A 26,595-nucleotide genomic window follows, 5' to 3' on the forward strand; every position below is an offset into this window, starting at 1 on the left:
GCGAGGAGCAGGGGGCTCATCTCACTGGCTGCCTCCTCTACCCGCATCCCCCCACCCCCAGCGTCAGTTTCATGGCCTTGGCATCCCCGCTGTGTTGCCTTGTTGCACTTTGCCCTGCAGGGTACTGAGATCTGGGCTGAGCCGGTGCCCTCTACCCTCAGAGACCCTGAGACCCAGGGCTGGGGCAAGTGCCTGTCTCAGAGTTGCGGCGAGGTCTTCTTTGGGCCTCGGGGTACCATTAGCAACAAGCCCTTTTGGGGAAGGAGGAAGTGAGGCTTAAGGTGTGAAGTGACTTGTACCAGGTCCCTGGTCCAAATCAGTGAAACTGGGACCGGAGCCTAAGCCTGAATGGGATCCTGGCCTGGGACCTCACCTGGGGGGCAGGCTGGAATCTCATCCACACTCCCTGGGCCCATGGCCCTGACAAACAGCTCTGAAACAAAACTGCTTTAGTTCCTCTCGTCTGAAGGTGCGTGTCTCCTCCTACCCCAACCCCAGGCCATTTGCACAAGTTGCTTCCTATCCAGGACACCCCCCCCCCCCCCCCCCCCCGCGTGGTTTCCGTGCTTGGCTACTTTATGCAGACGATTGCTCCAAGGATGCTGGCTGATGTGTCACCATGTCTGGGTGGAATAGTGGTCACAAGGATGTGAGTCAGAAGTGGCTCCCTCCCCAGCCATCAGGATCCGCCGCCCCCCCCCCACCATGGAAGGTGGGGCTGGCTTGGATCCTGGGGTGAAGGATGTGGTGTTTGCCAGCAGGTGGCAGTGCCCTGCCTCCCTCCCCAGTACCAGGAGAGCTTGGGGGTTGGGCTAAGGCTCTGTGAGGGAGAGACAAGGACTCCCCTCCCCCCCCCAGCCCAGCCTGGCCCAGTGGTGGACAACACTTCCTGCTCGCAGTTTTCTTAGCTACCCAGTGGGGTTCGGCTGTGGCTCTGTAGGGGCCCCCCTATCTGACGGAGATACCGCTCCTGGGATGTCTCGCTCCTTCACTTCATTTGACTGCTGCCCGGAGCGCCTGGCCTCCGTGGTCCTCACCCGCCGGAGCCTGCCAGCTCTCAGGACAGCCAAGTCACCGCCGGAGACTCTGAGGCTTCGGCCTCTGCTTCTTGCCAGACCTTGTTCTGGGGTGAGCACCCCCCCCGCCCCCCGCAGGAACTGACAGCGGTGAGCCAGGCTCAAGCTGAATGTCTCCCGACGGGGCTGTCCCTGGGCTTTGGACGTGAGTTTGAAACAAGCAAACCCTGAGCCCATGCGGACAGGGTGGCAGGCGGCAGCACGCCGCACGGTCTGTCCCGCCCCGCGTGCTGCAGCCCCCTGCCCAGAGCCCGCCTCCCGTTGGCCCCTGGGCTGCTGTGTTTTCTGCCCAGGTGGGAGCCATTGTGGAGCCCTCCCCTCCCTTCGCCCCTCTTGAAGGCGCCTCAGCAGGAAATGGCAGACAGGGCGGGTGGGCGAGGTGGCTCTGGGCTCTGGGTGCCCTGGGCGGTGCCAGCTGGATGGCTGTCCTGCGGCCTGCTGCGCCTCCTTTCCTCACTGGGACAGCAGCGGGCTGCTTACCTGTGAGTGGCTGGGGACTGCATAGGCCCGGGGGCTGGCGCACTGGTGCTGGGTGGACACGCAGGCTCCTGCCCTGGCCCTGGCTTGGCCTTCTGTAGCAAGAGGGGACTACAGGAAGGAAAGCATCCCAGCCTTCATGACCCCCTGCCTTGGCCTCAGCAAGTGGGGAGTTTGTCCCCATGGGATGTACGTGTGACACGGGTCCCCAGGAGGGTCTGGTGGATGGTAGCCTCTGTTCCTGAGGAGGCCGGTGGCAGGAACCAGGCCCTCTGCTGGAGAGGCAGGCCTCGCACCCAGCACCAGACCGGCCTTCTGGAGCCTTCCGCTGCCCAATAGGATGGGTGCTCAGTGAGCGTGTGCTGAGGGAGCCAACGTGGCGTGGCCTGGGAAGGCCGGAGGGGAGCAGGCTGGATCTGGGTAAGTCTTGCTCTCTGTGGGTCCCTCATCCGGCCAGGGTTCAACTCACCTCCGACCTCAGAGGAGATGGTGTGTCTGTTTCTGGGCATCCCGACGAAAACACAGATCTCTTGTCTCCCACGTTCCCTTGACCCCTGACGGGTCAGCAGCGGTGCTGGGCGGCGTGGTCAGCCTCGGGCCCGGCTCACCAGGTGCTGCTGGGGGTGAGGGTGCCTGTCTGGCCCCACGTCTGCCCCGTCAGTGACTGTTGCCAGCCTCACGTTGGGGACGAGGACACAGGCTGGGAGAAGCCACCCTGGGGAGGGGGTCAGGCCCTGCTTGGTGGGCGCCAAAGCCCCTGTTCTGGGCATATGTCTTGCGGCCAGAGGCCCCCAGGGAGAAGTGGGGGTGCTCGAGGCAAGGCGAATGGTTCGATTCAGCAAATGAGCATCCTGGGCTGGGCGCCAGGGGGAGGGAGGGGCACCCGGCTGGCCAGGGAGGGGCTGCAGTGCCTGCTTCGTGCTGGACACATCGCAGGAGGTGGACATGAGGAGTGACCGTCCTCTGTGGCTGATGTTGAGGGAGGGGCCGGCCGCCCCCAGAGGGACGGAAATGCTGAGGTGTGGGATGGGAGGGGAAGGCTGACTCTTAAGGAGCTGGGAGAGGGCCCCTGCATGTAGTTGGAGGTCGGGGGGGTCACCTCCGGGTGCAGTTCCCAGCACGATGGGAATGGGGCCAGCGGTGGCCAGGGAGACTGGCGTGGTCAAGGGTCAGAGCCCCCGGGGCAGGAAGGGAAGGTGCTGCCCAGCTTTGCGCAGGTGGTTTGAGCACACGATCCCCCTTTCCAACATGGCCGTGCTGACAGCGTTGCCGACGGAACCCCAGCGACCCGGTGCCCCTGGAGCACCCCTGCCCACCAGCCGTGCCAGACGGTCCACGGGACAGCCCCACACCGCAAGTGTCAGCCCCATTCTCCAGGTGAGGAAGCTGAGGCACAGAGCGGACCACAAGTTTAGGAGAGGGGACGGAGCCAGGCCTGTCCCCAAGGAAGCCTGTGCAGTAGCCACCGTGCTGTCCCTGCTTACCAAGGAGGCAGCCACGGGCAGGTGGCACTGAGCGTCCCTTTTGGGGGTCGCTCTTTGGGGCAAGGCTGACGAGAGGCAGGCCGCCCCCATGGGCACGGGCCGGGAGCTCGGGGCACACATCAGCGCTCTGGAACGTTACTTCTCAAGCAGTTAAAGGGCGCAGGCTTGTCCCTGTTGTGATGAACCGAAGCGTGAATCCTGAGCACCTCTGCTGGCTCGCGGTTTGAGGCAGGAGAGTGGCTCAGGCCAGTGACGATGCCAGTGTGGCTCGCCCCAGACCCGGCCTGCCCCTCACCACAGCCCACCGGCCACCTCGTCCCTCGCTCAGGGACCTTGGCCCGGAGCTCCCGCCATCCTCCCTCCTGCCTGCGTGCTGCTCCTTCCTGGCCAGGCCCCAGCTCCCTCCTGGGGAGCCCGGCCCTTTCGGGGGCTCTGCTGGAGAGAGCTCTGTCCTGGGCATGAGCCTGGGGGCACCCCTGACCCCCTGAGGGCGCCCAGCTCTGCTCAGCCCGCTGCCATGCTTGGGAATGTTTGCCAGAGGCAGAGACACCAGACCGGTTGGGGGGGGGGGGGAAGCTCCAGGGATGCATGAGCCTCTAGAGTCTTCTCTGGGGACAGAGCTGGAGGGTCAAGTGTCTCATAGTAGAAGCCCCGCCCCCACCCCATCCTGGCCCAGAAGCCCAGGCCCCAGGGGGGCAGCCATGCATGTGGGCCTCTTTCTGCACTTCTCTTAATTTCTTCTGCCCTTGGACACAGGAGTGGCTGGGCCCTTCCTGCCTCTACCCCGAGACTTTGGGGGCCTTCTTGGTCCCAGTGTGCCGCTGTCTTTCTGGGGACACTGGCGGGCTCCAGTGTGTCCACTTCATCTCTGTTTTGCAGTTAGCAGTCTTGGACACCTGCTCATTGTCCAACTACCCCTCATCTCACCAAGGAGATGGACCTTGGCGGCGGCCACACTGGACATGGGTTCTTATTTAGGGTCAGAGTAACTCTAAGTACGCTCTGGCTCTGAGGGATGGCCGAAGCGAGTGCTGGTTATGGCCACGTGAGGGGCATAGCCGTGCGTGTAGACACGACTGAACCCATCTGTCCATGCATCCATCTGGGCCCTGCTGTGGATCAGTGGGAGTCAGCAGGACCCAGGCCAGTGGGGGGGTGCTGGGGATATCCGTGTGACATTCTGGTGCGTCAGGCTATGCCACTGACTAGGAGATTTCAGAGAAGGGTGTGAGATTCTAGATGGTTCTGTGTTCAAAGGATGAGGGAACAGGGGCGCCTGGGTGGCTTAGTCGGTTAAGCGTCCGACTTTCGCTCGGGTCATGATCTCGAGGTTCGTGGGTTCGAGCCCCGCGTCGGGCTCTGTGCTGACTGCCCGCTCAGAGCCTGGAGCCTGTTTCAGTCTGTGACTCCCTCTCTCTCTGACCCTCCCCTGCTCACGCTGTCTCTCTCTCTCTCCTAGAAATAAATTAAAAAAAAAAAACATTAAAAAAAAAAAAGGATGAGGGAACATTTGTTGGAGAAGATTAGTTGGCAGGTACTGGGCACGGGGCATGGTTGATGGGCCTGTGTGGTAGGCCCAGAGTCAAGGGTTCAGGGCAGGAAGCAGGAGACAGACCCCATATGCTTGGCCAGGGACCCAGTCTGACCTCTGCTTCGTGGTGGCAGCGTGCGAGGGAGGGGCTGGCCAGGGCTGCGAACCAGAGGCAGGAGGTGGGCCCAGCAAGTGCGGTGGATCCAAGCTGGGTGAGGCATCCCGTCCCCTGCTTAGGGGGTAGGAGGTGGTGGGCCAGGCCCTTAGTCTGTGCACAGCCTAGGAGGCCAGCTCAGGTTTGCTCCATCCGACTGGATGCCTGGAGGGGGCGGGGGCGCCCACAGAATCAACCTCTCCCTGCAGGACATGCCCGGGCTTTAAGTGAAGTTGGTCCAGGGAAGGGACTTTGGAGAGTCCCTGTGTGTAAGTTTCCTAAGGCGATCCTAACCCAGTACCACACCCTGGGGGCTTAAAACAACAGACTTTTTTGTTTGTTTTATTATTTATTTTTTGAGAGAGAAAGAAGAGCATAAGCAGGGGAGGGACAGAGACAGAGGGAGACACAGAATCGGAAGCAGCTCCAGGCTCTGAGCTGTCAGCACAGAGCCCGATGTGGGACGTGAACTCAGGAACCACGAGATCATGACCCGAGCCGAACTTGGACACTTAACCGACCGAGACGCCCAGGCGCCCCAAACAACAGCCATTTACTCTCTCAGAGTCCTGGAGGCCAGAAATCCAAAATCCAGGTGTCCGCACGGCCTTGCTGCCTCCGGAGGCTCTAGAGAAGATCCCATCTCCCTTGCCTTTTCCAGCTCCTGGTGGCTGCAGAAATCCTTGGCTGCTTTGGTTTAGGGCCACGTGACTCCAATCTGTGCCTCTGTCTTCATGCGATCTTCTCCTCTATCTCTTCTTTCTCTTATAAAGACACTTGTCATTGAATTTAGGAGCCATCTGGCTAATCCAGGATGAGCTTCCTAACTATATGTGCAAAGGTCCCCCCTTTTTTTAATTTTTATTTTTGAGACAGAGAGAGACAGAGCTTGAGCGGGGGGCGGGAGGGTAGAGAGAGAGAGGGAATCACAGAATCTGAAGCAGCTCCAGGCTCTGGGAGCTGTCAGCACAGAGCCCGACGTGGGACTTGAACCCACAGACTGCGAGATCATGACCTGAGCCAAAGTCGGCCACCCAACCAACTGAGCCACCCAGGCGCCTCATAAAGGTCTCTTTTCCAAATAAGATCACATTCTTAGTTCCTGGGGACTACGACTTAGACGTATCTCTTTGGGGCCTCCCATGTAGTCCACTACGCTGGGTGACTCTGGGCGGGCCCTGTCCTCTACATCACCCGCTCCCCCTGCCCAGTACCCCCCTGGCAGCGCTGCTCTGGAAGGCAGTCTCCAGCCTCAAGTATGGAGAGAAGCGTGGGGTTCAGAGAAAGGAGGAGGGTTGTGGCTGGGGGTCCTGGAGCTGGCCCTGCGAGAGACCCAGGGCTGGGGTTCCGTTCCTCACCCCTCCGTTCTCCGGCCGTCAGCCTGGCTGGCGCCAGCGTCTCTGAACGGCGGTGTCCTCGTGGTCAGCGCAGGTTATGAGGGACCAGCTTCGTGGGCGCTGAGCACACGGGTGAGGCCGTCTCTGTGCCCGGCGGCAGGGGTGACGCTGTGCCGGGCGTTTGCCTTGTTCCTGGGCAGGCTGCAGACCCCAGGAACCCAGAGTGAAAGCTCTCCGTGTGTCTTTCTTCCCAGGCTGACCCGTGGCTCCTGCTGGCCCCGCCGGCTGGCTCCCACCCACCCTGGTAAGTGCCCTGGCGCGGTGGGCTGGTCCCCGAGCCTGGCACTTTGAGGCACCGGCCCTTGGGGCAGGGGGAGGAGCTGCAGCTGGGGGAGGGTAGGCTAGAGACCACAGGGGTCTTGCTGGTGGGATGTGGCGTGGGGTCATTTCCGTGGCTCTCCCTAGCACGCCGTGGAAGGCCACGGAGCTGCCGTTATCGGAGAGCCCTCTGCTTTCTGGAATATAAATGGCAGTGTTCTTCGATGCGAGGCTAGAGTGCTGCCTCCGGGGGTAGGAGGGCACATGGAGAAACTGAGGCCCAGAGAAGAGGGGCCTGCAGAGGGCACAAAGCAGCCCAGGACTCCTGACCCCCACCTCCGGGGGAGACGGAGGTTGGAGAAGGGGCCGACGCGGCTCTGACCCTAACGGGGATCCCATTCCCGTCATGGCCCTCTGGCCACTCCTGCCTCTGCTGCGTGTAGGTGCCTGGGGCCCTCAGGGCACAGGACAAGGGGAGGCTCCGGCTGCTGCCTTGACCTCAGGCCTTCCGTCCGTCCAGGAAGGGGTACATCCAGGGAGTGCTGGCTGGCTCCCGCTTCTCGTCTTGGCAGCTTCTCAGCCCCGCGCCTGTGGCCCGGCCTCCCTGCGCTCGGTCACTCTGTTGGCCCTGGGTTCCTCCCCACCCTGGGGTGTTGCCCTGAGCCCCCGTCCCGTCTTTGACTTCCTCACCTCATCCCTCCCGCCTGGCAAACTCCACCTCCCGCTGTCAGGTCCAGCCCCTCCCCTGGAGGTCTCCCTGATCTAGTGCCTGCTGGGCATGCCAGCTTCTCTTGACCCCTTAGCCCCTTGAGGCTCAGGCCCCCGCCTTGGCCCAGAACTGCCCCATTGGCTTGTCCTGGCTGGATCATGGCCCGGGGCTCCTCAGCTGCTATTTTATCTCAACCCTCAGCACCCATTTCACAGGAAGAAACTAAGGTTCAGAGGTACTAAATAGATTGAGGCTACACAGCTGGCACAGGACAGAGGTGGGCTTGCTCTGGGGCCCTCTCTCCACCCCGGGCAGGCTGCAAAGGGGAAGAAGAGACAGAAACTCTCCTCTAACCCTCCCCCTTGCTACCATCTGTCTGTCTGTGTCTGTCTGTCATGGCCAGCTTTCTGCCAAAAGCACAGTCTGCCCTTGGCCACTAAAGGGCACCGAGGCTGGCCTAGGCTTGGGGAGGCTCAGACACCGAGGTCAAGCTCCCCATCCTCTAAGAGATAGCAGGTGGTCTGTGACCCCAGATAGGTCACCAGGTAGCACAAGGGCCTTGGCAGAGATCTGGGGCGGCAGATGCCGTGGCAGAGGTATGACCTTGAGACCCAAGCTCAGGAGAGGAGGGCCAGGGGATGTAGGGGCTCAGCACTGAACAGCCTGGGCTCGAATCCCTGCTCCCCAACTTTTGGGCTGTGGATCTGGGCAGGTGAGGAACCCCACCTTGGTGGGCAATGTAGGCAGGGGAGGGCCCCATTCTGAGTGGGACCCGGGTCCGGATGAGGCAGTGGCAAGAGCCCGCTTGCCCAGCTTTGCCACAGAGGCCATGCCTGCTGGGCGGGTGGGGGAGCCTGTGATAGAGGGGGGCAGCACGGCAGGGAAACGCCTGGGCCGAGCTGGGAACCTGGGCCCTTGGTCCCTTGGTGTCAAAGGGCAGAGAGGTGGCTGTAGTGAGCTCCCTGTGTTGGGTGGAAGTATCCGCTTCTTGGGGGGAAGGAGCTTCTGGGGCCAAGGGGACCCAGTGTGACATCCCAGGGCTGGGAAGGGGCTTCTGTGGGTTCCTGGAGAGAAGTCAAGTATGAAGAGGTGGCCACAGGAAGTGAGTGTGGGGCATCCGCAGGGCGCTTCCTCCCAGGCGACAAAGCTGGCCTTGCCCCGGGGCCTGGAGAGCTGTGGTCTGTGGCCGCAGTAGGACATGGGGGCAGTGGTCGGCTAAAACCCAGCAGGCCTAACAGCGTTGGTGGGTGCAGTCCTGGGCCTTCTGGGCCTTAGGACCCGGGAGGGTAGAAAGCAGGAAGTGCTCACTAGCCGGGGCTGCCCAGGGACCCGGCAACAGGAAGTCTCGGTGGGGAGGAAGCCTGGCGGTCACGGGCCCCAGATGCAGCGGGCGGCTGTCAGCAGGAGGGAGCTGTGGACGCAGCCACCAGGGCAGCGCCCAGGACAATGCCGGGGCATCGGGCCTTCCCCGCCTGGGGGACACGGGCTGCAGTTCCGCCCTGTGGCCCCTGAGCCACATGGCCTCCCTGGGCCTCAGGACACCTGCCCCCAGGCCATCGACAGACAGGAGGAGAACCATGTGCTGGGTCAGTGCTCTCAGGTCAGTGCGGCTGCCCCGGGACCCGGGGGTGGGAGGTGGCGCGGCCCCGAGCCTGTGGAAGTGCCCTGGGAGGCTGAGCCCTGGACCCCAGAGGCGATAGGCTGTGTAGAGAGCCCTGCTGATCCGGATGGGACTCAGTGGGAGCCCCAAGAGGGAGCCTGCTGCTGGGACACCCCTGCCCCACTGTGTGCTGCTCAGCCTGCAGCTGGCAGGGAGGTGGGGGGTCCTGTGTGCGCACACATTGAGTGAGTGTGTGTGTGTGCGCGCGCATGTGTGTGTGTGTGTGGAGCATGCTTGGGAGCCTGGCATGGAGCAAGGGGCTGGGGGGCTCTCCTCCTGAAGCCCAGGTCTTGCCCCTTCCCTCTGGCCGGCTGCTCCCCGCCCCTGCAGGAGGTGTTTGGTTTTGATTCTCTTATGGAGAAAGATTCTGGGAAGAGAAAGGGGGAGGGGAACAAAAAGGGGAAAGAGGAAAACGGAGGGGCCAGGTGTGATGAACTGCTTGCCCACTGCCACTGGGGAAGTGGCTGTGCCTGGAGAGTCCCCCAGCGTTTACTGGATGTGTAACTTAGGGCAGGTGACTCAGCCTCTCAGACCCTCTGTGTCTTCATCGGTGGCGTGGGGATGACGCTGGTCCACGCGTCAGGGGGTGTTGGGATGATGACGTGGGGTGATCCTTGAGAAGCACAGAGCCTGGCTGATGGTGAGAAGGATGCTTCTCCCAGCCTCAGCGTTTGAGTCTGCAACATGGGAAGAGAGCACCGAGCCCGTGGGACTTGTGGAGCTGTTGAGCAGAACTTGGCCTTGGACCCGTGCGGGGCTGGAGGGTGGCGATGATGATTCTAACCACGGGGGGTGGGGGGGGAACCACATGGGTCTTGCATGTGTGTGTATGTTATTTACAAGTGAGTGAATGAGTGTGTATCTGAGTGAATGTGAGTGAGCATGTGCAAATGAATGTGTACGTGTGCATATATTTATATGCGCACATACATGAGCATGCATACGTGTCTGTGTGTGTGTGAATGAATGCATTCAGGCCCCTGGGCTCCTCTTCACTGGGGTGGGGGAAGTCCCGGCCTCCCCTTTCCCTGCAGCCCCCACACAGGGCTGGTGTGGTCACCACTGACGGGAACGCCTGACACTGTGGTCACATGAGGCACTGGCCCCCTCACCACAGTCAGGGCAATCTGCAAGCGTCACGGAGGGCTGCAGGGCTCAGCCTCCAGGGCCCCTGCCCGGCTCTCCTGCACGGGCTCTCACCGCGCACACGCACGCGCACATACCGATGTGCACACCGTGACCCGTGTGTGTGCCGTGCGGCTCACAGCACACTGCCCATGGCACTCACATGTGGGCCTGTGCAAGTGGTGACCACACACCCCTGGGGCTCACGGCCCCGTGGTGGGTGGGAGCTCCGGAGCCTATACTTCTGGAACTCCCTGAGGCCAGAGTGGTTTTCACCCGCCAGCTCTGCCCCATCCCTGCTCCTCAGTCGCCTAGAGGAATCTCTCCTGTAAGAGAAGGTCAAGTGAGTTCAGGGGTGGAGACCCGGGCGTGTGACTGAGGTGCCTGCCTTCCCAAGATCACAGGCCGTCGGGAAGGCCTCATGGAGCCCAGCAGCCACCACCATGCTGGCCCCCCTGCCGCGACCTTCGTGTCAGAATCCTCTGAGGCCCTCTGAGCTGCAGGGCACAGAGCCAATGCCGGCGTGGCAGGCCCCCTGGGGGGCCTCAGCACCCTCCTCGGTAGGGAGAGATGCCCTGAGGAGTGTCGAGGGGCTCGGAGGACTGGACTTGCTGCGCTCACTGTAAAGGAGAGGAAGTGGAGGAGATCAGGCCTGGTGGGATTTGAACCCAGGCCTCCAGCACTGCCCCTGACAGCTCCCACCCGGGGTGGCTCAGCGGGTCCCCCCAGCAGCACAGTGAGGGGCCCCTACTGCTGCCTCTGCCCCTGCAGAGGAAGGGACTGAGGCTTCCCACCCCCATGAGCCCATGGAATGAATGAGTGGAGTTAAACCATCAGGGGGCGACACCGCAAGCGTTGAGGAGGCAGCCGGGGAGGCCGGGTTGGCCAGGAATGTGGGAGTCTCTTGGGAGCTCCCCTCAATTTTCCCGGGCACCAGGGGAGCTGGAGTCTTGGAACTGGGCTGAAAGTCCCCCAAATCTGTGTGGTCGCCACAGCCACCATGGCCCATCGCCACCCTTGCCCTCAGCTACCATTTCCTTCCCTTTCCCTGCTCCAGTCTGGCGCTGGGCCCACAGCTGCAGGGCGGGCCCAGGTGGGGTCGGAGGGTTTGGGGGCCTCGGGGTGGTTTCCCCCTGGGTAGTCCGTCTGGAGAGGAGCTGAGGACGTCGGCACCTGTCCCTGCAGCGAGGACGTTCCTCGGGGAGGTGAAGGTAGAGCACGACCAGATTCTGTCACCACCCGCTCTTCACACCCAGGTTAGTCAGCGGCCGCCTGAGGGAGCCTTCCTCCTGCCCACAGAGAGGCTGCGGCCCGGCAGGAGTGAGGCTCTCACGGCCTGCGCCTGCCTGGCCACTGAGCTGGGCCCGAGTGCGGCCGCATCCTGCCCTGGCTCCTCCCCTCCAGTTCCCCACAGGCCTGGGGCCGGGGGAGGGGGCGGTGGGCTCCGCACGTCCTCACGGTAGCTGCCCCTCCCCCGCACACGCGCCCGCCTCCTCTCAGCCCGGGAGGATGCGGTACATCAGGGTGGGGGGGGGGGGATAGTTTGGCACTCTGTGCCTTCCACGCAACTGCAGTCCCCACCCCCCACCAGGGCTTGGGGCTCCCTGGGTGCCCCCTCTGTGCTGGGCCTGAGCTGCTGAAGATGGGGCACAGTGACAAGCCGGTGTGGTCAGCGTTAGGTGGAGGGCAGCGTGTGCTAACGCCACAGAGAGACACAGGACCCCGAGAGGTCAGGGAGGACCTGAAAGAGCGAACACCTGAGCTAACTCTCGTTTTTGGATTGTTCGTTGCGGGCATATAGAAGTACGGCTGGTTTTTGCGTTTTGGTCTTCTATCCTGCCAGCTCGTTTGTGAGTTCTAATAATTGTTTAGTGGGTTCTTTGGAATTTTCTGTATACATAACCATCTAATTGTGAATAGCATTATTTCTTCATTTCCAATCTGGATGCCTTTTATTACTTTTTCTTGCGTAATTGCACTGGCTAGTACCTGACGCACAAGGTTGAGTGAAAGTGGAAAGAGCAGACGTCTTTGCCTCGTCCCTGTTCTTAGGAAAAAGCTTTCAGTCTTTTACTCTTGAGGATGATGTTGGCTGTGGATCTTTCATAAACACCCTTTACCATGTTGAGGATGTTTTCTCCTATTCCCGGTTTGTTGAGTGTTGTTCTTATGAAAAATTGTCAAATTTTTGTCAAGTGCTTTTTCTATGTGTGTTGAGATGCCCATGCGTTTTCTGTCTTTTGATTAATATGATTTAATTAGATTTATTACAGTCACTGAATTGTAAGTGTTACGCTTGCCTTCCTGCAATAGCTCCCACTGGCATGGTGCGGAGCCTTTTCACATGGTGCGGAGGGCCATTCGCTTGTATTTTGGGGGAGTTTCTGCGTCTACAGTCATAAGGGAAGTGGATCTAGTTTTCTTGTGGTGCCTTTGGCTTTGGTGTTGGAGTAATGCTGGCCTGATAGAGTGAGTTCCTTCCTCTCCTGTTTTGGGAGAAGTTAATGAAGGATCGGTGTTCATTTGAACCAATTCTTTAGGGCAGACTTAGTTCAGTGGAGGCAGTGGAAACAGTGTAGACTGCAGCCTGGAGGTGGTGCTTGGTGGTTTGGGGTCTTGGATTGGGGAACTGCAGAGTCTGGATGGCACAGGTGCGTGGGAGGTGGAGTGCACAGGGACCCCTGAGAAAGACCCATGGGGGCTGGTTCTGGAAGGCCCTGGAGCTCTGGAACCCGTGGTGATGGGAATGGCTTGTGTGGGTGGGGGTGCTGAGTGACGGTGATGAGGGGTACTGTAAGCAGGGGAACTGACCCAGGTGGTGGGGACTGCCCAGAGGTGGTGGAGAGGAGCAGGGGAGGTGGTGGCCTGGAGGACTGAGCGTGCTGCCAGGGGAGGGATTGGTAAGGACACTGTGGACGGGGACACACAGATGGGGTGGAGCCTCTTGCTGGAGCGGAGGGGCATGGAGGGCCAGCCAGGAAGGCAGGGAGTGGTGCCCGGTGTGTAGCTGGGTGGGCGCAGGGCCCAAGCTGTCAGAGCTACCTTCTGCCCCGGCTGGCCCATTCCTCTGCAGGGTGTGGGGGGGGGGGGCGCAGAGGAGGTAGATGCTCGGGGGTGGGGGGCAGCAGGCCATCACACCCCCCAGCCTGAGGGTCCCCTAGGAGAGGAGCCCACGTCTACTGGACCTCTGACCCCTGCAGGGAATGCAGGGGTGGAGGCGCATGGCTGTGCAGGGGTGAAGCTACTTGCCGCAAGAGGACCCACAGACCCATGCCGGGCCCCAGAGCCTGCAAGCCACACCCGCGTCAAGCCCACCGCAACCCTCGGAGGCGGGGCGGCCCTCACCCCCGTCTGCAGACCCGCAGACGGAGGCTCAGGGAGGAGCAGCCCGGAGCCCGGCCGTGTGTGTGCGCGGTGACGCGGGCGGCCTGCTTCGCTTCGCGGGCGTCGGGAGCCCGGGCCGTACTGTAGACGCCCGCTTCGCGCCCCGCGCCCCCGTCCCGCGCGGGCAGGAGGGCAACCTGCGGCCCCGCGCCGAGCGCCGGGCCCCCACCTGCCGCGCCCGCCCCGCCCGCGGGGGGAGGAGCCGGGGGCCGCGGGGGGCGTGGCGGCGGCGGCGGCGGGGCGCGCGGCATGGCGGGCGCGGGGCGCGGGCGGCGGGGCTGGGGCTGGGGCGGGCGGGGTGCGGGCGCCGGGGGCCCGGGCGCGGGGCCGTGTCGCTGCGCGCAGGGGAGGCGGCCCGCCGCGTGGACGCCGTGAGTGCCGAGCCCCGCTTCCTGCGGGAACAAAGGCGGGCGTGGGCCGGGCGGGCGGGGCGCGGGGCTCCGGCCGGGGCCGCGGGGGCCGCGGGGGCCGCGCCTTTGTGCCCAGCCTCCGCTGTGGTCGGTACCCAGGCCGGAGGGGTTGGTTCTGTGCAGAGGGAGCCGGAGGGGGGCAGCCTGAGGGACCCGGGCGGGGGCGGGGGCGCAGCCCGGTGCCTGGGGGAGGCGCACACTTGGTGGGGGTGCCGGTTTGCCCGCAGCAGTGGTTTTCTTTGTGTGTGTATTTGGGAGCGGGAGCTGGAGTGGCAGGGGTCCGGCGGTCGGGCCTGGGTCTAACGCTCTGACTCAGTGGGACACTGACGCACACCCAGTTCAGTCCGTCTCCACTAGGGCCCCGGGAGGGACCGGGGTCAGTGGGGGCAGGCACAGGCAAACCAGTGCAGGGTGGGGCCTGCCCCGAGGGACCAGTGGCCGGTGGGAATGAGTGGGCCTTGAGTGCCTCACAGAAGAGGGGACTCAGGACCTGGGTCTTGAAGGATGGATAGGAGTTCTTCCTGTGAGAAGGGGTAGTGGTCAGTCATTCCAGGCAGAGGCCAGAGCCTGGCATGTTTCAGGGAGAACGGCTCAGGTGAACAGAGGCTGGCCCAGGGTGAGGGGCGATGCTGGCGCTTGGATTGTCAGGTCCTGGGGGCCGAGTTAGCCCTGAGGCAGTCAGCCTGCCCCTGGTGACTGTGCGCTGCGTGGTCCCTGCCCGAGTGATGTCCCGGCTGATGGGGAGACGGGGTGGACGGTCATCATGGCCACTACCAATAAGGGCGTGCTGTGTGCCAGCTGTGCCCACTCTGTGCTTCCATTCTGCAGTTCCAGCAACTGAGGCGTAGGGGTCCCCCAGAAAGCCAAGCCAAGATGGGAACTGGGGACTCTGGACCACCTGCTTTCCTGCTTCCTGGTCTCAGGGCCTTAAGGAAGGGATGGACGGAAGCTGGCTAAGGGCAGGCAGGAGCGGGGGGAGGGGGCATTTGGGGGCCATGCCCCTCACTCCTTCCTTGCTAAAGGGTCAGAGATGGTGGAGAGGGTGCCCAGGGCTTGGCCCAGCCCCTGTGCTCCTTAACTTTGTTAGGCTGTGGCCCTACTCATCTGGAAGGCCTCCCTGGCGGTCCCCATCATAGGTTCACGTAGCACTCAGGTTTGCGGGGGTCATGGCCCAAGGCCTGACTTATCCAAGCCAGTGATTTCTTTTTTTTTCTTTTCTTTTCTTTTTTCTTTTTTCTTTTCTTTTCTTTTCTCTTTTTTTCCTTTTCTTTCTTCCTTCCTTCCTTTCATTCATGTTTAATTCTTCATTTTGAGAGAGAGAGCAGGAGCAGGGGAGGGGCAGAGAGGAGAGAGAGAATCCCAAGCAGGCTTGGTGCTGTCAGCACAGGGCCCAACACCGGACTTGAAATTATGAAACGTGAGGTCATAACCTGAGCAGAGTTGGACGCTTAATCAAGTGAGACACCCAGGCCCCCCTGGGCCAGTGGTTTTTTGAATTCACTCACAGTGGTACCACCACTTCCGTGGGGACTTGAATTCAGTAGGTGTGTGCCGGATAAACCAGTGACAGCGAAGGGACGCACTCAGGTCTCAGGGTCTTTGGGGCTCAGGTGTGTGGCCAAATAGACCAGGGGCCAGCTTCCATCTGGAAACCTGAGGCTTTCCGAAGTTTCCTCACCCCTTGCTGTCTTGAGGCTTCATGCTGTCTCCAGCAGCTTGGCAGTATCTCCCACCGCATGCCCCCAGCTGTGCCGTCATCTGTCCCCCAGCCCTGGCTAAGACCCGTTTCCTTCCCTTTTTATTGCAGCTTCATGGCGGCCGAGGAGATGCACTGGCCGGCCCCCATGAAGGCCATTGGTGCCCAGAACTTGCTGACCATGCCCGGGGGCGTGGCCAAGGCTGGCTACCTGCACAAGAAGGGTGGCACCCAGCTGCAGCTGCTCAGATGTGAGTCCTCTGGGGGCTGGGGAGCATGATGGGAGGATGTGGGAACGGGGCTGAGCCCCAGCCTGGCTACCCTCTGCCCTGGTGGACGTCTGTGGGCAGGTGATCTGCCTCTGAGCCTCTGCCTCCTTCAGAGGCTTCTGGTGGTGGGCCGTCCAGAGTTTGCCTTCCCTCCATGTGGCCGGCACCCCTTGGGGGGGGCCTGAGGTCAGTCTCCCCATTCCCCAGGACTGTGGGACGATCTGGGGTGCTACTGCAAAATGGAGATAGGAAGGCCGCTTGGTGCGTAGTGCTGACCATTGGTGCAGGGCAGCAGCCAGGGGCTGGGACCCTGGTGGCCTGCTTGCTCTGGCCTTGCGCCATCCCCTGGGTGTTCAGTGAGTTGGTGGTCACTCGGTCCTCAGTGAACCCACCTGCCAAGACCCAGCTGTGTGCTGGACCTTCAGAGCTGTCTGAGGCCAAAGCTCTGGTCCCTTGGACAGCATTTTGGGAGAGAGTGGGAGCCCGGGTCTGGGAGATGGCCAGTCATCAAGACATCAAAGGCCAAAGAGCATCAGGGCCTTGGCTGTCCCTCTGCCCGGGCGTGAGCTCCCCGTGACTTTGTTCCAGCCGCGCCCTCTGCCATAGACTCCCAGGCGCTGAGCTGCCTCACAGAGGTACCCAGGCTGGGCTGTCGGGCTCTGCATGACTCCAGTTGGTCTGCTCTGCTCTTTGGGCAGGGAGCCTCCGAGGAGAGGCTGTGACTGATCTGCCCCGAGGCCTGGGAGGGACTGCGTGGGGACAGGACAGGAGTGTGGGGTTCTCAGACTGACAGTCTAGCCTGGTGTTCGGATCTCCCCCAGTGGCTCTTATTGGCAAACTCTTTGGGCCTCTTTGCCCCACCCTCACTCCGCCTTCCTTCCTAGGGCGGAAAGAGGCGGCCATGGCCTCTGGCCCTGGCTTTGCCCTTCTTTGAGCCAGCCTCTCCGGTCGGTTGTGGTCTGCCCCTGCCCTGGGGCTGGTCAGCATGGCTGTGGGTTGTTTACATTTGGGTTCCTTGGGAGGGGCAGCATGCCAGCCCAGCTTCCTGCCCTTCCATTTAGTGGGGTTCAAAGGCAGGAGGTGTGGCCCCCAGAGTGGGGTCTGCCCAGCCCCCTGCCTCCCCCCACCCCGGCTCACCCTCTGCCCTTGCCATCCTGCCCTCAGGGCCCCTGCGCTTTGTCATCATCCACAAGCGGTGTGTCTACTACTTCAAGAGCAGCACGTCGGCCTCCCCGCAGGGCGCCTTCTCGCTGAACGGCTATAACCGGTAGGTGCCCGCTGCCCGCCGGCCCTAGCAGAGCCCCGGCCAGGCCTATCCCGGGTTCCCGCCCGGGGAAAGTTCCAGCTCTCCTGAGATGCTCACACCCCACCCCTCTGGATCGTGTCCAGCCTCTTTCACTCCCTCTCAGCCTCTGTGTGGCCTTCTCACAGTCTCCCTCAGGCCTCCCTGGCTTCGGCGCCGGCCCCCCCCCCCCCAATCCGGGCCTGGGCCAGTTCCTTGCCTTACACATGCCATGGGCTGGGTGTGTCCAATGAGTGCCTCCCTGCTAATGGGCAGGTGGGTGCTGGGCCAGAGCCTTCTGGATGGGGATGCTGGCAAGTGAGAGCCCAGTAGCCCCAGCTGGGACCGCGCTATGGTGTTGGGGGCCTGCAGAGTGGGGGTGAACAGTGACCCCTGGGCTCTGGGTCTAGTGTCATGCCATGGGCCCTGCACCCTGTGGCATTAGACCATGCCTCCCACTTCCTTGCTTCTGAGGACCCAAGGGTCCCATGGTGTCGGTGACACTGAGAGTGACTCGAGGCCCTGGCTTGTGCCCTGGCCACGAGCTTGGTGCTGGGCCTGAAGGCCGGCCCGGGCACTGCTGAGGAGGGGAAGAGCCCGGGGGCCTCGCGACTCCTGACGGGGTGTTTCCTTTCCCCAGACACACCACCCTCAGCCCGGTGGGTGTGCACCCTGACCCCAGGGGATGGTGCAGATGGGCACACCTGCCCCGAGTGCGTGGCCCCATGGGCTCCCCCGTGGCCAGGGGCCTGGTGGGGCTGAGGTGGGCAGCGAGGGTGACGTGTCCTTGGTTTGGAGCCCCGCCTGCTGCTCCCAGGGTGACCTCCCTGACCCCAGAGCCCTGTGTGTGTCCTTGGGGGCGTGCTGGGTGCCGGGTGCCGAGGCCCGCCAGGCTGTGCTGCTCACGCGCTGACTGCCGGCCCTGTGCCCTCAGGGTGATGCGGGCAGCGGAGGAGACGACGTCCAACAATGTCTTCCCCTTCAAGATTGTCCATGTCAGCAAGAAGCACCGCACGTGGTTCTTCTCCGCCTCCTCTGAAGACGAGCGCAAGGTGAGGCCGTCTCCAGGGGTGGGGAGCTGGCAGGGCCACCCTCCCGGCCCTGGGGGGACGTGGGGGGCAAGGTGTGGGGTGGGTGCTGCTCCTCGGTCTTCCTCCTCGCGCCATGGCCTGGCTCCGGCGCCACGCTCTCGGAAGCTGTGTCGGGAAGAGCCCTGAACGGGCTGAGGCGAGGCCAGAGCCCCAGGAAGGCCGCTGGCCAGGGTGGTGAGGCCAGGCGGGGCAAGGGAGGGGCCCCGGCCCAGGGCGGCACCGTGCCCACCGCGACCCCGCCTCACCCGCAGGGCTGGATGGCCTTGCTGCGCAGGGAGATCGGCCACTTCCACGAGAGGAAGGAGCTGCCCCCGGACACCAGGTGGGCCTGGGCGTGGGGGACGTGGGCAGGGTGTCACCAAGGCCGCTGGGCTTCACGTGTGTGCCTGCCTCCCAGCCGCCGGGGGCCTGGCCCAGAATCCCCTTCTCGACGAGTTTTCTCAAGGAGCCAGCCAGGCTGTGTGTGTGTGTGTGTGTGTGTGTGTGTGTGTATCCTGGAGTGTGTAAGTGAGTGTGCCATTCAGGGGCTGTGTGATTTTACCTGCCCACCCAGAGGCCCAGCACACATGGTAGCTCAGAGCTGTGGCTTCCCAGGCCCCTGACGGTCACCCTGGCGTGCTTGGGCCTGAGACCAGAGTGAGCCCCCCCCAGCGCTAGCTGGTCCATCCAGGTCTCGGTGACCTCACCTCGGTGGCCCAGCAGGCAGCAGGGGCCCTCTGGTCAGGAACAAAGACCATCCTGTCTTTTCGAGCTGAGGAAACTGAGGCCCAGAGGGGGCTGGGGACATCTGAGGTCGTCCCAGAAGTGCCTGCCTGCTCCCAGAGCTCCTGGCCCTGAGCCCGTGGTTGGTCAGGGGAGGCCCCGTGGCCTCCAGCCCCTGCGCCTGTTTTTATCACCTTGTGTGGAGCATATTCTTGTGTGTCTTTTTTTTTTTTTTTTTAAGTTTATTCATTTTTGAGAGACAGAGACAGAGAGAGCGTGCACTCATGAGTGGGGGAGGGGCAGAGAGAGGGAGACAGAATCGGAAGCAGCTCCAGGCTCCCAGCTGTCAGCACAGAGCCCGACACGGGGCTCGAACTCGAGAACAGTGAGGTTATGACCTGAGCTGAAGTTGGACTCTCAACCGACTGAGCCCCCCAGGCGCCCCCACGTCTTTTCTCGCTGTGTGTTTATGTGTAGGTCCTGCTCTGTGTACACGTCTGTGTGTGTCTGTGTCATGTTTGTGCATGTGTTCACACCTGTGTGTGTCTCTGTACGTATGTATCCATGTGTGTGGGTGCAAAGGACTCCCCCTGCACGATGCTCACCCCTCCCCAATGCTTCAGTGACTCCAGCTCGGACACAGACAGCTTCTACGGGGCGATCGAGCGGCCTGTGGACATCAGCCTCTCTCCGTACCCCACGGACAATGAAGGTGAGGCCTGTCTCTGCAGCCCCCACTCCGCCCCCACCCTGGGCCGCTGGCCGTGACAGGACCAGCCCTTCCTCTCTGGCTGCCGCCAAGGAGCGGAGACGTATCTGGCTGTCCTTGATCTGTCTGCCTGTCTTCCCCAGGCAGCCTGGGTCCTGGGTTCACACCTGGCCCGCCTGGTCCTCTCCCTGTGCCTCCCTGACTCTTGGCTGCCGGTGTTCAGAGGGCACCTCCCTGCCACCCCAGCCTGGGTGCAGCGGGGCCTGGGCCACCCTCAGGCTGACCCTCTGTTTGCCTCACAGACTATGAGCATGAGGACGAGGACGACTCGTACATGGAGCCCGACTCCCCTGAGCCCATGGACCCCGAAGGTAGGGGGGTGACTTGTGAGCCTGGGACGCTCGCGGGGCTGGAACCTGGAGCAGAGCCTCAGTTTCCCTGTTGTGTACACTCTGGCGGGCTCTGCTCACCTGACCCTCCAGCCTCGGCAGTTAGCCTGGGATGGGGGGTTGGGGACTTACACATAGTGAGCTGGGGGCAGTCCTAGGGGCTGAGAGCGGGGAAGGAGGGACACTGAGGAGTGGGCGGGGCCGGGGCAGGCAGCCTGCCACTTACCCACCCACTCCCACCCAACCTCCCCTCCCCGGCAAGAGAGACAGGCTTGTACGAGGCATCGAGGCATCGCATGTATGCGCTACAGCAAAGCGTAGGGCCAACGGGAGAGGGCTGTGCCCGTCACTCACTATCCCTTCCACTGTCCTGGGGACTTGGGACAAACCCTCAGCCCCCGGCCTCCCTGTGTCTCTGCCTCCTCTCCTCCAACGACCTCGTCTTCTGCCCACCTCAGCCCTGAGTCCCTCTCAAGAGAAGCAGGTCCAGCCCCTTCCCTCCTACCGGCCCCTCCCTTTGCGGCCACCACCAGGCCTCCTGGCACAGAGCCCACGGCTCCATCCCCAGTCCCTGTGCCCCACCCCTGAACTGTGGCCACTCGTGGCTGGGGGTGAGCACGCGGGGCCTCGCCTCGCCCCAGCCGTGCACCTTCAGGGCCGGTGCTCTTGCAGACCTGCCTGCACGCGCCCTTCTGAGTGCTCCCTGCAGGCAGGCTTTCCCTCCCTGTCCCCAAAACCTTCTTACTAGGGTTCCAGCGACTTCCCCGTCCCCAGATGCAGCCCTCAGCACCTGTGAGTGGAGCCCAGCCTGGTGCCAGGCCCCTGCTCCTCAGCCGCCTCGCTCGGCACTAGGTGCCCTGTGCTCTAGATCCCCCGCCTCAGTCAGCCCTGTACCGGCCCCCTGATGCCCATCAGCACGACCCCGGCCGCCCTGGGGCTCAGGCCTGGCTCCTTCCTCTCCCACCAGTCTCGCACCGCGAGACAGCCGTGTCACAGCCTGCTGACTCTGGCATCTCCATCCAGCACGTCTCTGAGCCCCAGACCCGTGCCCACAAGGCGTCTCGTAGCGCGCACACACACAGCCCTCCCCTCCAGCCTGCACCTCCGTGGGGGGAGTTAGAGCCTCCCCTGGCTGACGTCAGGTCCTAGGAGTCCGCCTTGCCTCTTCTCTCTGCTTCCGCTTCTGGGACCTGATGGCTCCTGATGTGACATCTAGGCCTCTGTCGGGCTGCTTCCGGGGGGGTGGGTGAGGCAGGCCGGGCCGTGCGGGTGGTGGGTGGTGTTGGTCCAGCGGCCAGCAGCCACCCTTGCTCACCGACTGGGTCTCGTTGCTCTGCAGACACTCTGACCCACCCGCCGGCCTACCCCCCGCCTCCTGTGCCCACGCCCAGGAAGCCAGCCTTCTCCGACGTGCCCCGTGCCCACTCGTTTGCCTCCAAGGGCCCAAGCCCTCTGCTGCCACCGCCGCCCCCAAAGCGTGGCCTCCCGGATGCTGGCCTGGCCCCTGAGGACTCCAAGAGGGACCTGCTGGGCCCGAGACGGCCCGAGCCTGGCCTCAGGGTGCCCCCTGCCTCCCGGAGGATGAGCGACCCCCCGCTGGGCAGCCTGCCAACCGGGCCCAGCCTCCGGAAACCCCCTTGCTTCCGTGAGAGCCCCAGCCCGGAGCCCCGGGTCCCCAGCCACGGGGCTGGCTCTGCCTCCAGCTCCGCCGGCGTGGCCGCTGCCTCCTCCAGGAACTGTGACAAGCTCAAGTCCTTCCATCTGTCCCCCCGGGGGCCACCCACGCCCGAGCCGCCCCCGGTGCCGGCCAACAAGCCCAAGCTCTTGAAGACGGCTGAAGAGGCCCCCCCAAGGGAGGCGGCCAGGCCCGGACTCTTTGTGCCCCCCGTGGCCCCCAGGCCCCCTGTGCTGAAGCTGCCCATGCCCGAGGCCGCCGGCCGGCCCGCCGTCCTGCCCAGGCCAGAGAAGCCCCCCCTCCCCAACCTCCAGTGAGTTCACTTGGCCCTCGTGCCCCTGGGGGGCCTCCCCAACCTGATGGGTCCTCCTGCCGGTGCCCTGGCACCCCGCCTCTGGCACCCTGTCCGAGACAGGTCCCCGGCAGCCCTGGCACAGGGGGGAAGGCTCCTGGACAGCCCCGGCCTGGGTCTGTGGAGCAGTCGTCTCTGCACCTGACCCACCTCGCCCTGGAGGCATGTCCTGTCCAGTGGGCGGTGGGCTTGGAGCCTGTGGGTGCCGGGGGAGCAGTGGGCAAGGAGGGTCTTCGGGGAAACTGGCTTCCCACGTCCCGTGCTGGGCTGTCCGAGGAGCCTGCAGGGGTTAAGGGAGAGGCCTGCAGGGCTGCCCGGCCTGGGGTAGGTGGGAGGGGTGGGAGCTGGGCCGGGCCCTCCCGCCACAGCTGTTCTTCCAGCCCGGCCTGGGGCTCTTGAGCCACCAAGGCTGCCTTTGTGCTCTCCCTGCTTGGGAACTTGCCAGAATGTGGAGTATGTTGGTGACTCATCCTGAGGTCCGCCTGAAGCACTTTCTTTTTTATTGCTGGGCTGCATCAGGGGATGGGTGTCCCCTGCTCCCGCAGGGCCATTGCAGGGCCATTCGTACCAGCAGCCTGTGCTCAAGGATGTCCGGGGCCCTGAAGAGCGAAGGCTCTGGGAGCCACAGGGAGGAGCCTCGTGTGGGCATGCTGACCCCGTGCTCGTTCCCGGAACGCCTTTGGCCTGGCTCTCCCCTCCCTTGGACTCTCTTAGTTGTGCTGCCCGTAGTAGGGTGCCTGGGAGGAGCCTCTTCCCAAGCGGCCATGGTGGTGCAGGCCGGGTCGGTTTGCTAAGTGCTACAGGGCTGCGTGCCGGGGCCACAGCCCAGCAGCCCAGCCCCGTGTGGCCTCCTTCAGTCCTCTCTGAAACCAGAGAGGCTTCGGACCACCTGGCTGCGCGTGTGGGCTCTGTCGCGGCCTCCACGCATTCACATGCATCCATTCTCTGTGGCTTTGGGAGGGACCTGGCTTGGCCAAGGTCACAAGCTGGTTAGCTGCAGAGCTGGTGCTGAGACCCCGGCCCGGGGCCTTCTCCCACGGCGCCCAGAGTACGTGTCTGCGGTGTGACCCCAACGCCAGAGTTCAGGCCTCCGGGACACTCTGGCCGGTGGCGTTGGCAGCGTCGGCGGCCCCCGTCACCAGCCTGTTCCCGTGTTGCAGCCAACACAGGCCTGGCTCAGCTCCTGGGCTGCAGCCCCGGGGCATGTGGGGGTGGCGTGCAGGGGTGTGACACTGATGTCCCTTCCTCTGCTTGCTCCCCTCCCAAGGCGGTCACCCCCTGACGGGCAGAGTTTCCGGAGCTTCTCCTTTGAGAAGCCCCGACAACCCTCGAAGCCTGAGGACACGGGTGCAGAGGGCTCTGACGATGACTACGAGAAGGTGAGGCCATGGGGAGCCCCGGATCCTGGCACTGGGCAGGCGGCCGTGGGCGGGCTGCGGGCCGGGTGGCCTCTCCCCGGCCACCTCCAGGGACGGGCCCCCAGGACACTGAAGTTGCTGGGAACGTGAGCGTGGGCACAGCCCCAGATCTGGGCACAAGGCTGGCAGCCCGCAGGGGGCAGGGGGCCGGGGGAGGGCTGGCTCAGACCCTGACCCCGACTGCCGTTGGCCTCTCTCCAGGTGCCCTTGCCCAACTCCGTCTTTGTCAATACCACGGAATCCTGCGAGGTGGAAAGGTCAGTACAAAACCCTTCTTTCTCCTAATCCCTGCTTTTGCAGACGCTTTTGCCTTTCTGTCCCCCATAACCCGCTTTGGTGCTGGGCAGTCGCTATGCAGGTGCGTGGCCCTGAGCAGAGTGCGGAGGCCAGCCAAACAGCGATGCCATCAGCTCAGTCCCAGTGCTGCCATCACCCTGGGCAGGGCCCTAAGCCCTGCACAGCACCCACTGCTCTCGGGCCCTGTGCTGCAGAATAGCAAGAAGACAAAACCCGCCCCGAGGAGTGGGGCTGGAGGGCCCCCGAGAGGTTGTCTGCGGGTGGGGTGCTGATGTCGCTGTGTTCTTTTAGGCTGTTCAAAGCCACAAGCCCCCAGGGAGAGCCCCAGGATGGACTCTACTGCATCCGTAACTCTTCCACCAAGTCGGGGAAGGTAGGTGCCCTGACAGTCACCCTGCTGAGCAAAGGCCCCCTGGGGACTGCCGCGGCGTGGGGCCTTCTGGCTCTGCACACTCCGGGGCTGACGGCACGCTTTACGGCACGTACGTCACCTCCCCGCGCAGCCTCTTATTTCGCATCTCAACCAGCTCTGTCCTTGGGGTCTCTGCCCGACAGCCCCTCCCCCATCTGTTCTCAGGACCTGAATACCGGCTGCAAGCTGGGAGTGCTGGGGGGCCCGGAACTCTATGGGGCTGGGTTGTTTTTTGTTGTTTACTTTTTTTGAGAGAGAGAGAGAAAGAACATGCTCCGAGCAAGGAAGGGCCAGGGAGAGGAGAGAGAGAATCCCAAGCAGGCTCCCCCCGTCAGCCTAGAGCCTGAGGTGGGGCTCCATCTTATGAACCACCAGATCATGACCTGAGCCTAAATCAAGAGTTGGACCCTTGGGACGCCTGGGTGGCTTAGTCGGTTAAGCATCCGACTTTGGCTCAGGTCATGATCTCGCGGTTCGTGGGTTCGAGCCCCGCATCGGGCTCTGTGCTGACTGCCAGCTCAGAGCCTGGAGCCTGTTTCAGTCTGTGACTCCCTCTCTCTCTGACCCTCCCCTGCTCACGCTCTCTCTCTCCTAGAAATAAATAATAAAAAAAAATATTTAAAAAAAAATAAAAGAAAAAGAAAAGAACAAGCTCTCAATAACTATCGATCTAGAACTTAACTCCATTTTATATCTAAACTCAAAGAGTATTCTTCCCTCCCCACCACTCCCCCACACACAGTTTTAATAGGCTCTGAATTTTCCAGGAATCCAGCTGCCAAGTAATTAGAGGGAAAATTATCATTTACTTGTTTGGAAATGTACCAAGAGTTGTTAACAATTTCAGAAAAATTCCAACATTACTCATGACGTTTGAGTCACTGACACAAACAGCTCACCCACCAGAGCTCCGGACTACTTCCTTCTGTCGTTAGTGAAAATACATATCATATTATCGCCTGTTGCTTTCTTCTATCTCCTGTGTGTGTATTCCAGTTAGGGAATCCATTATCATCATCATTAATATTATTAAATTAAAGCTGTGGGTATGTTATAGCATAAGGGGTGAGATTAGTGGATTCTTATTTCATCCTTTATCAGATTTTCAGAGTTGGGCAACTTGAGCCCTCCTCTCTCTGCGTCAGTTTCGTCATCCGTGATAACTAAAAACTACTTCCTTCACAGAGCCTTGGAGAATTATATAGTGAGTTACCACTGTGAGTACAGTGTTTATATCTGACACCTAGGGTACATCAAAGTTAACTATTACTAGCGTCATATTATTAATGTAGCGTCATATTATTAATGTACATGTGTGAGCTTAAGAGGTATGTTTAACATTTTTGAGGTAAAACAAATATATCAAATATTGTCATAAAAGTGGGAGATTTACGTCTCTTAAAATTCAGAACAGACATAGATAACCCAGTTAGGAAACTGAAGGAAAATTGCCTTCAGCGAGAGATATGATTATAAATNCCCCCCTGACCCTGCCCTCCCTCCCCTTCCCGGGACTCGGCCCCCCTGACCCTGGCCTCCCTCCCCTTCCCAGGACTCCAAGTTCTACCTGGAGGGCGAGCTCCTGTTTGTGAGCGTGGGCAGCCTCGTGGAACACTACCATACCCACGTGCTGCCCAGCCACCAGAGCCTGCGGCTGCAGCGCCCCTACGGCTACACGAGGCCCAGGTGACCCCTGTCACCCCTGCTGCCCGGCAGAGACACCTGCTGGGGCGGTGACCCCGGGTCCTGCAGTCGAGCTGGGCTCTCCCGGGAGCATGAGCTGGAGTGAGCACGTGCTCTGATCCAGGGCCTTGTGGAATCTGCCGGGCCAGGCCCCACTCAGCAGGCTGGGTCCCCGGGGCTGGCCAAGCTCCGGGCTCCAGAGGATAGGGGGGCTTTCCTGTCCCTCGCAGCCCGCCCTGTCCCACCTCCCAGGAGCCCAGGGCCCCAGGACCGAGCCCCGCCTGGGCTTTGTGGACAAGAATTCCGGTCACCCCCACCCCTCCCCGCTCCCCCAGCACACTGACCGGGTACTGGGTTGGGAGCTGGGCAGGGCTGGGGCACTTGGGGTTGGGGCAGGGGCTGGCCCCCCAGGACCGACACCCCCAGGAACGCTAAGACGCAGGCTCCAGGATGGGCCGTTGATATACAATAAAGCACACATGGCCTTTGCGTCCGTGGCTGGGGCTTCGTTGGAAAGGAGGGGGTGACCAGCCTCACTGAATGCCCGCACCCACATCCAAGTGCGGGCTGCAGCAGCCCAGCTTCCGGGACGCCTAAGGGGTGCTTGTCTTCCGGGGCTGAGGCCCCTCGATGACTTGCTCTGGGTGCATAGCCGGTAACAGAGCAGGACCTGACCTTGGACGGGCTGGATTCAGAGCCTGTACTCTGAAGTGCCACAGGTCAGGGGCAAGGCAATGGGACTGCAGAGCTAAAAGGTGCCCACATGTACAGGCGGGTCATTTGCAGGATTAACAGACGGTCACTGGGAGACAGCTGAGCGCACACGGGCCAGGGCAGGGGGATGTGCCCGGGTGGGGAGCTAGAACCCCACTGAGGGCTCCAGGAAGACTTCTTGGAGGAAGTGATGGCTACAGGGGGGCGGGAAGAGTGGGCCCTGAGTCGGCTGAGTGGGTGG

General features: G+C 62.4%; 1 protein-coding gene and 1 non-coding gene across 2 annotated transcripts; both read left to right on the forward strand.

Moving 5' to 3' along the window:
- The first annotated feature begins 935 nt into the window (after nt 1-935).
- SH3BP2 (SH3 domain binding protein 2) lies at nt 936-26,129 on the forward strand. The gene is made up of 13 exons (XM_039232106.1): nt 936-1,128; nt 2,818-2,930; nt 15,473-15,612; nt 16,795-16,897; nt 17,847-17,964; nt 18,255-18,325; nt 19,329-19,417; nt 19,717-19,785; nt 21,143-21,791; nt 23,098-23,209; nt 23,450-23,505; nt 23,837-24,191; nt 25,510-26,129. The coding sequence occupies exons 1-13, from the start codon at nt 976-978 to the stop codon at nt 25,645-25,647; spliced, it is 2,166 nt and encodes a 721-aa protein (XP_039088037.1). The 5' UTR covers nt 936-975; the 3' UTR covers nt 25,648-26,129.
- Nucleotides 4,312-4,396, forward strand: TRNAE-UUC. The gene has a single exon. It is a non-coding gene; the product is annotated as a tRNA-Glu (tRNA).
- Nucleotides 26,130-26,595: the final 466 nt, after the last annotated feature.

The sequence above is a fragment of the Hyaena hyaena genome, unplaced genomic scaffold, assembly GCF_003009895.1.
Source record: "Hyaena hyaena isolate Hyena2069 unplaced genomic scaffold, ASM300989v1 scaffold_63, whole genome shotgun sequence".
Classification (NCBI taxonomy): domain Eukaryota; kingdom Metazoa; phylum Chordata; class Mammalia; order Carnivora; family Hyaenidae; genus Hyaena; species Hyaena hyaena.

Excerpts from the sequence above, each read along its gene's own strand:
- SH3BP2 (XM_039232106.1), top strand. The coding sequence starts at position 976 with ATGTCTCGCTCCTTCACTTCATTTGACTGCTGCCCGGAGCGCCTGGCC. Across the intron at positions 23,210-23,449 it reads CTGACGATGACTACGAGAAG|GTGCCCTTGCCCAACTCCGT; the intron begins GTGAGGCCATGG and ends GCCTCTCTCCAG. Across the intron at positions 24,192-25,509 it reads ATGGGGCTGGGTTGTTTTTT|GACTCCAAGTTCTACCTGGA; the intron begins GTTGTTTACTTT and ends TCCCCTTCCCAG.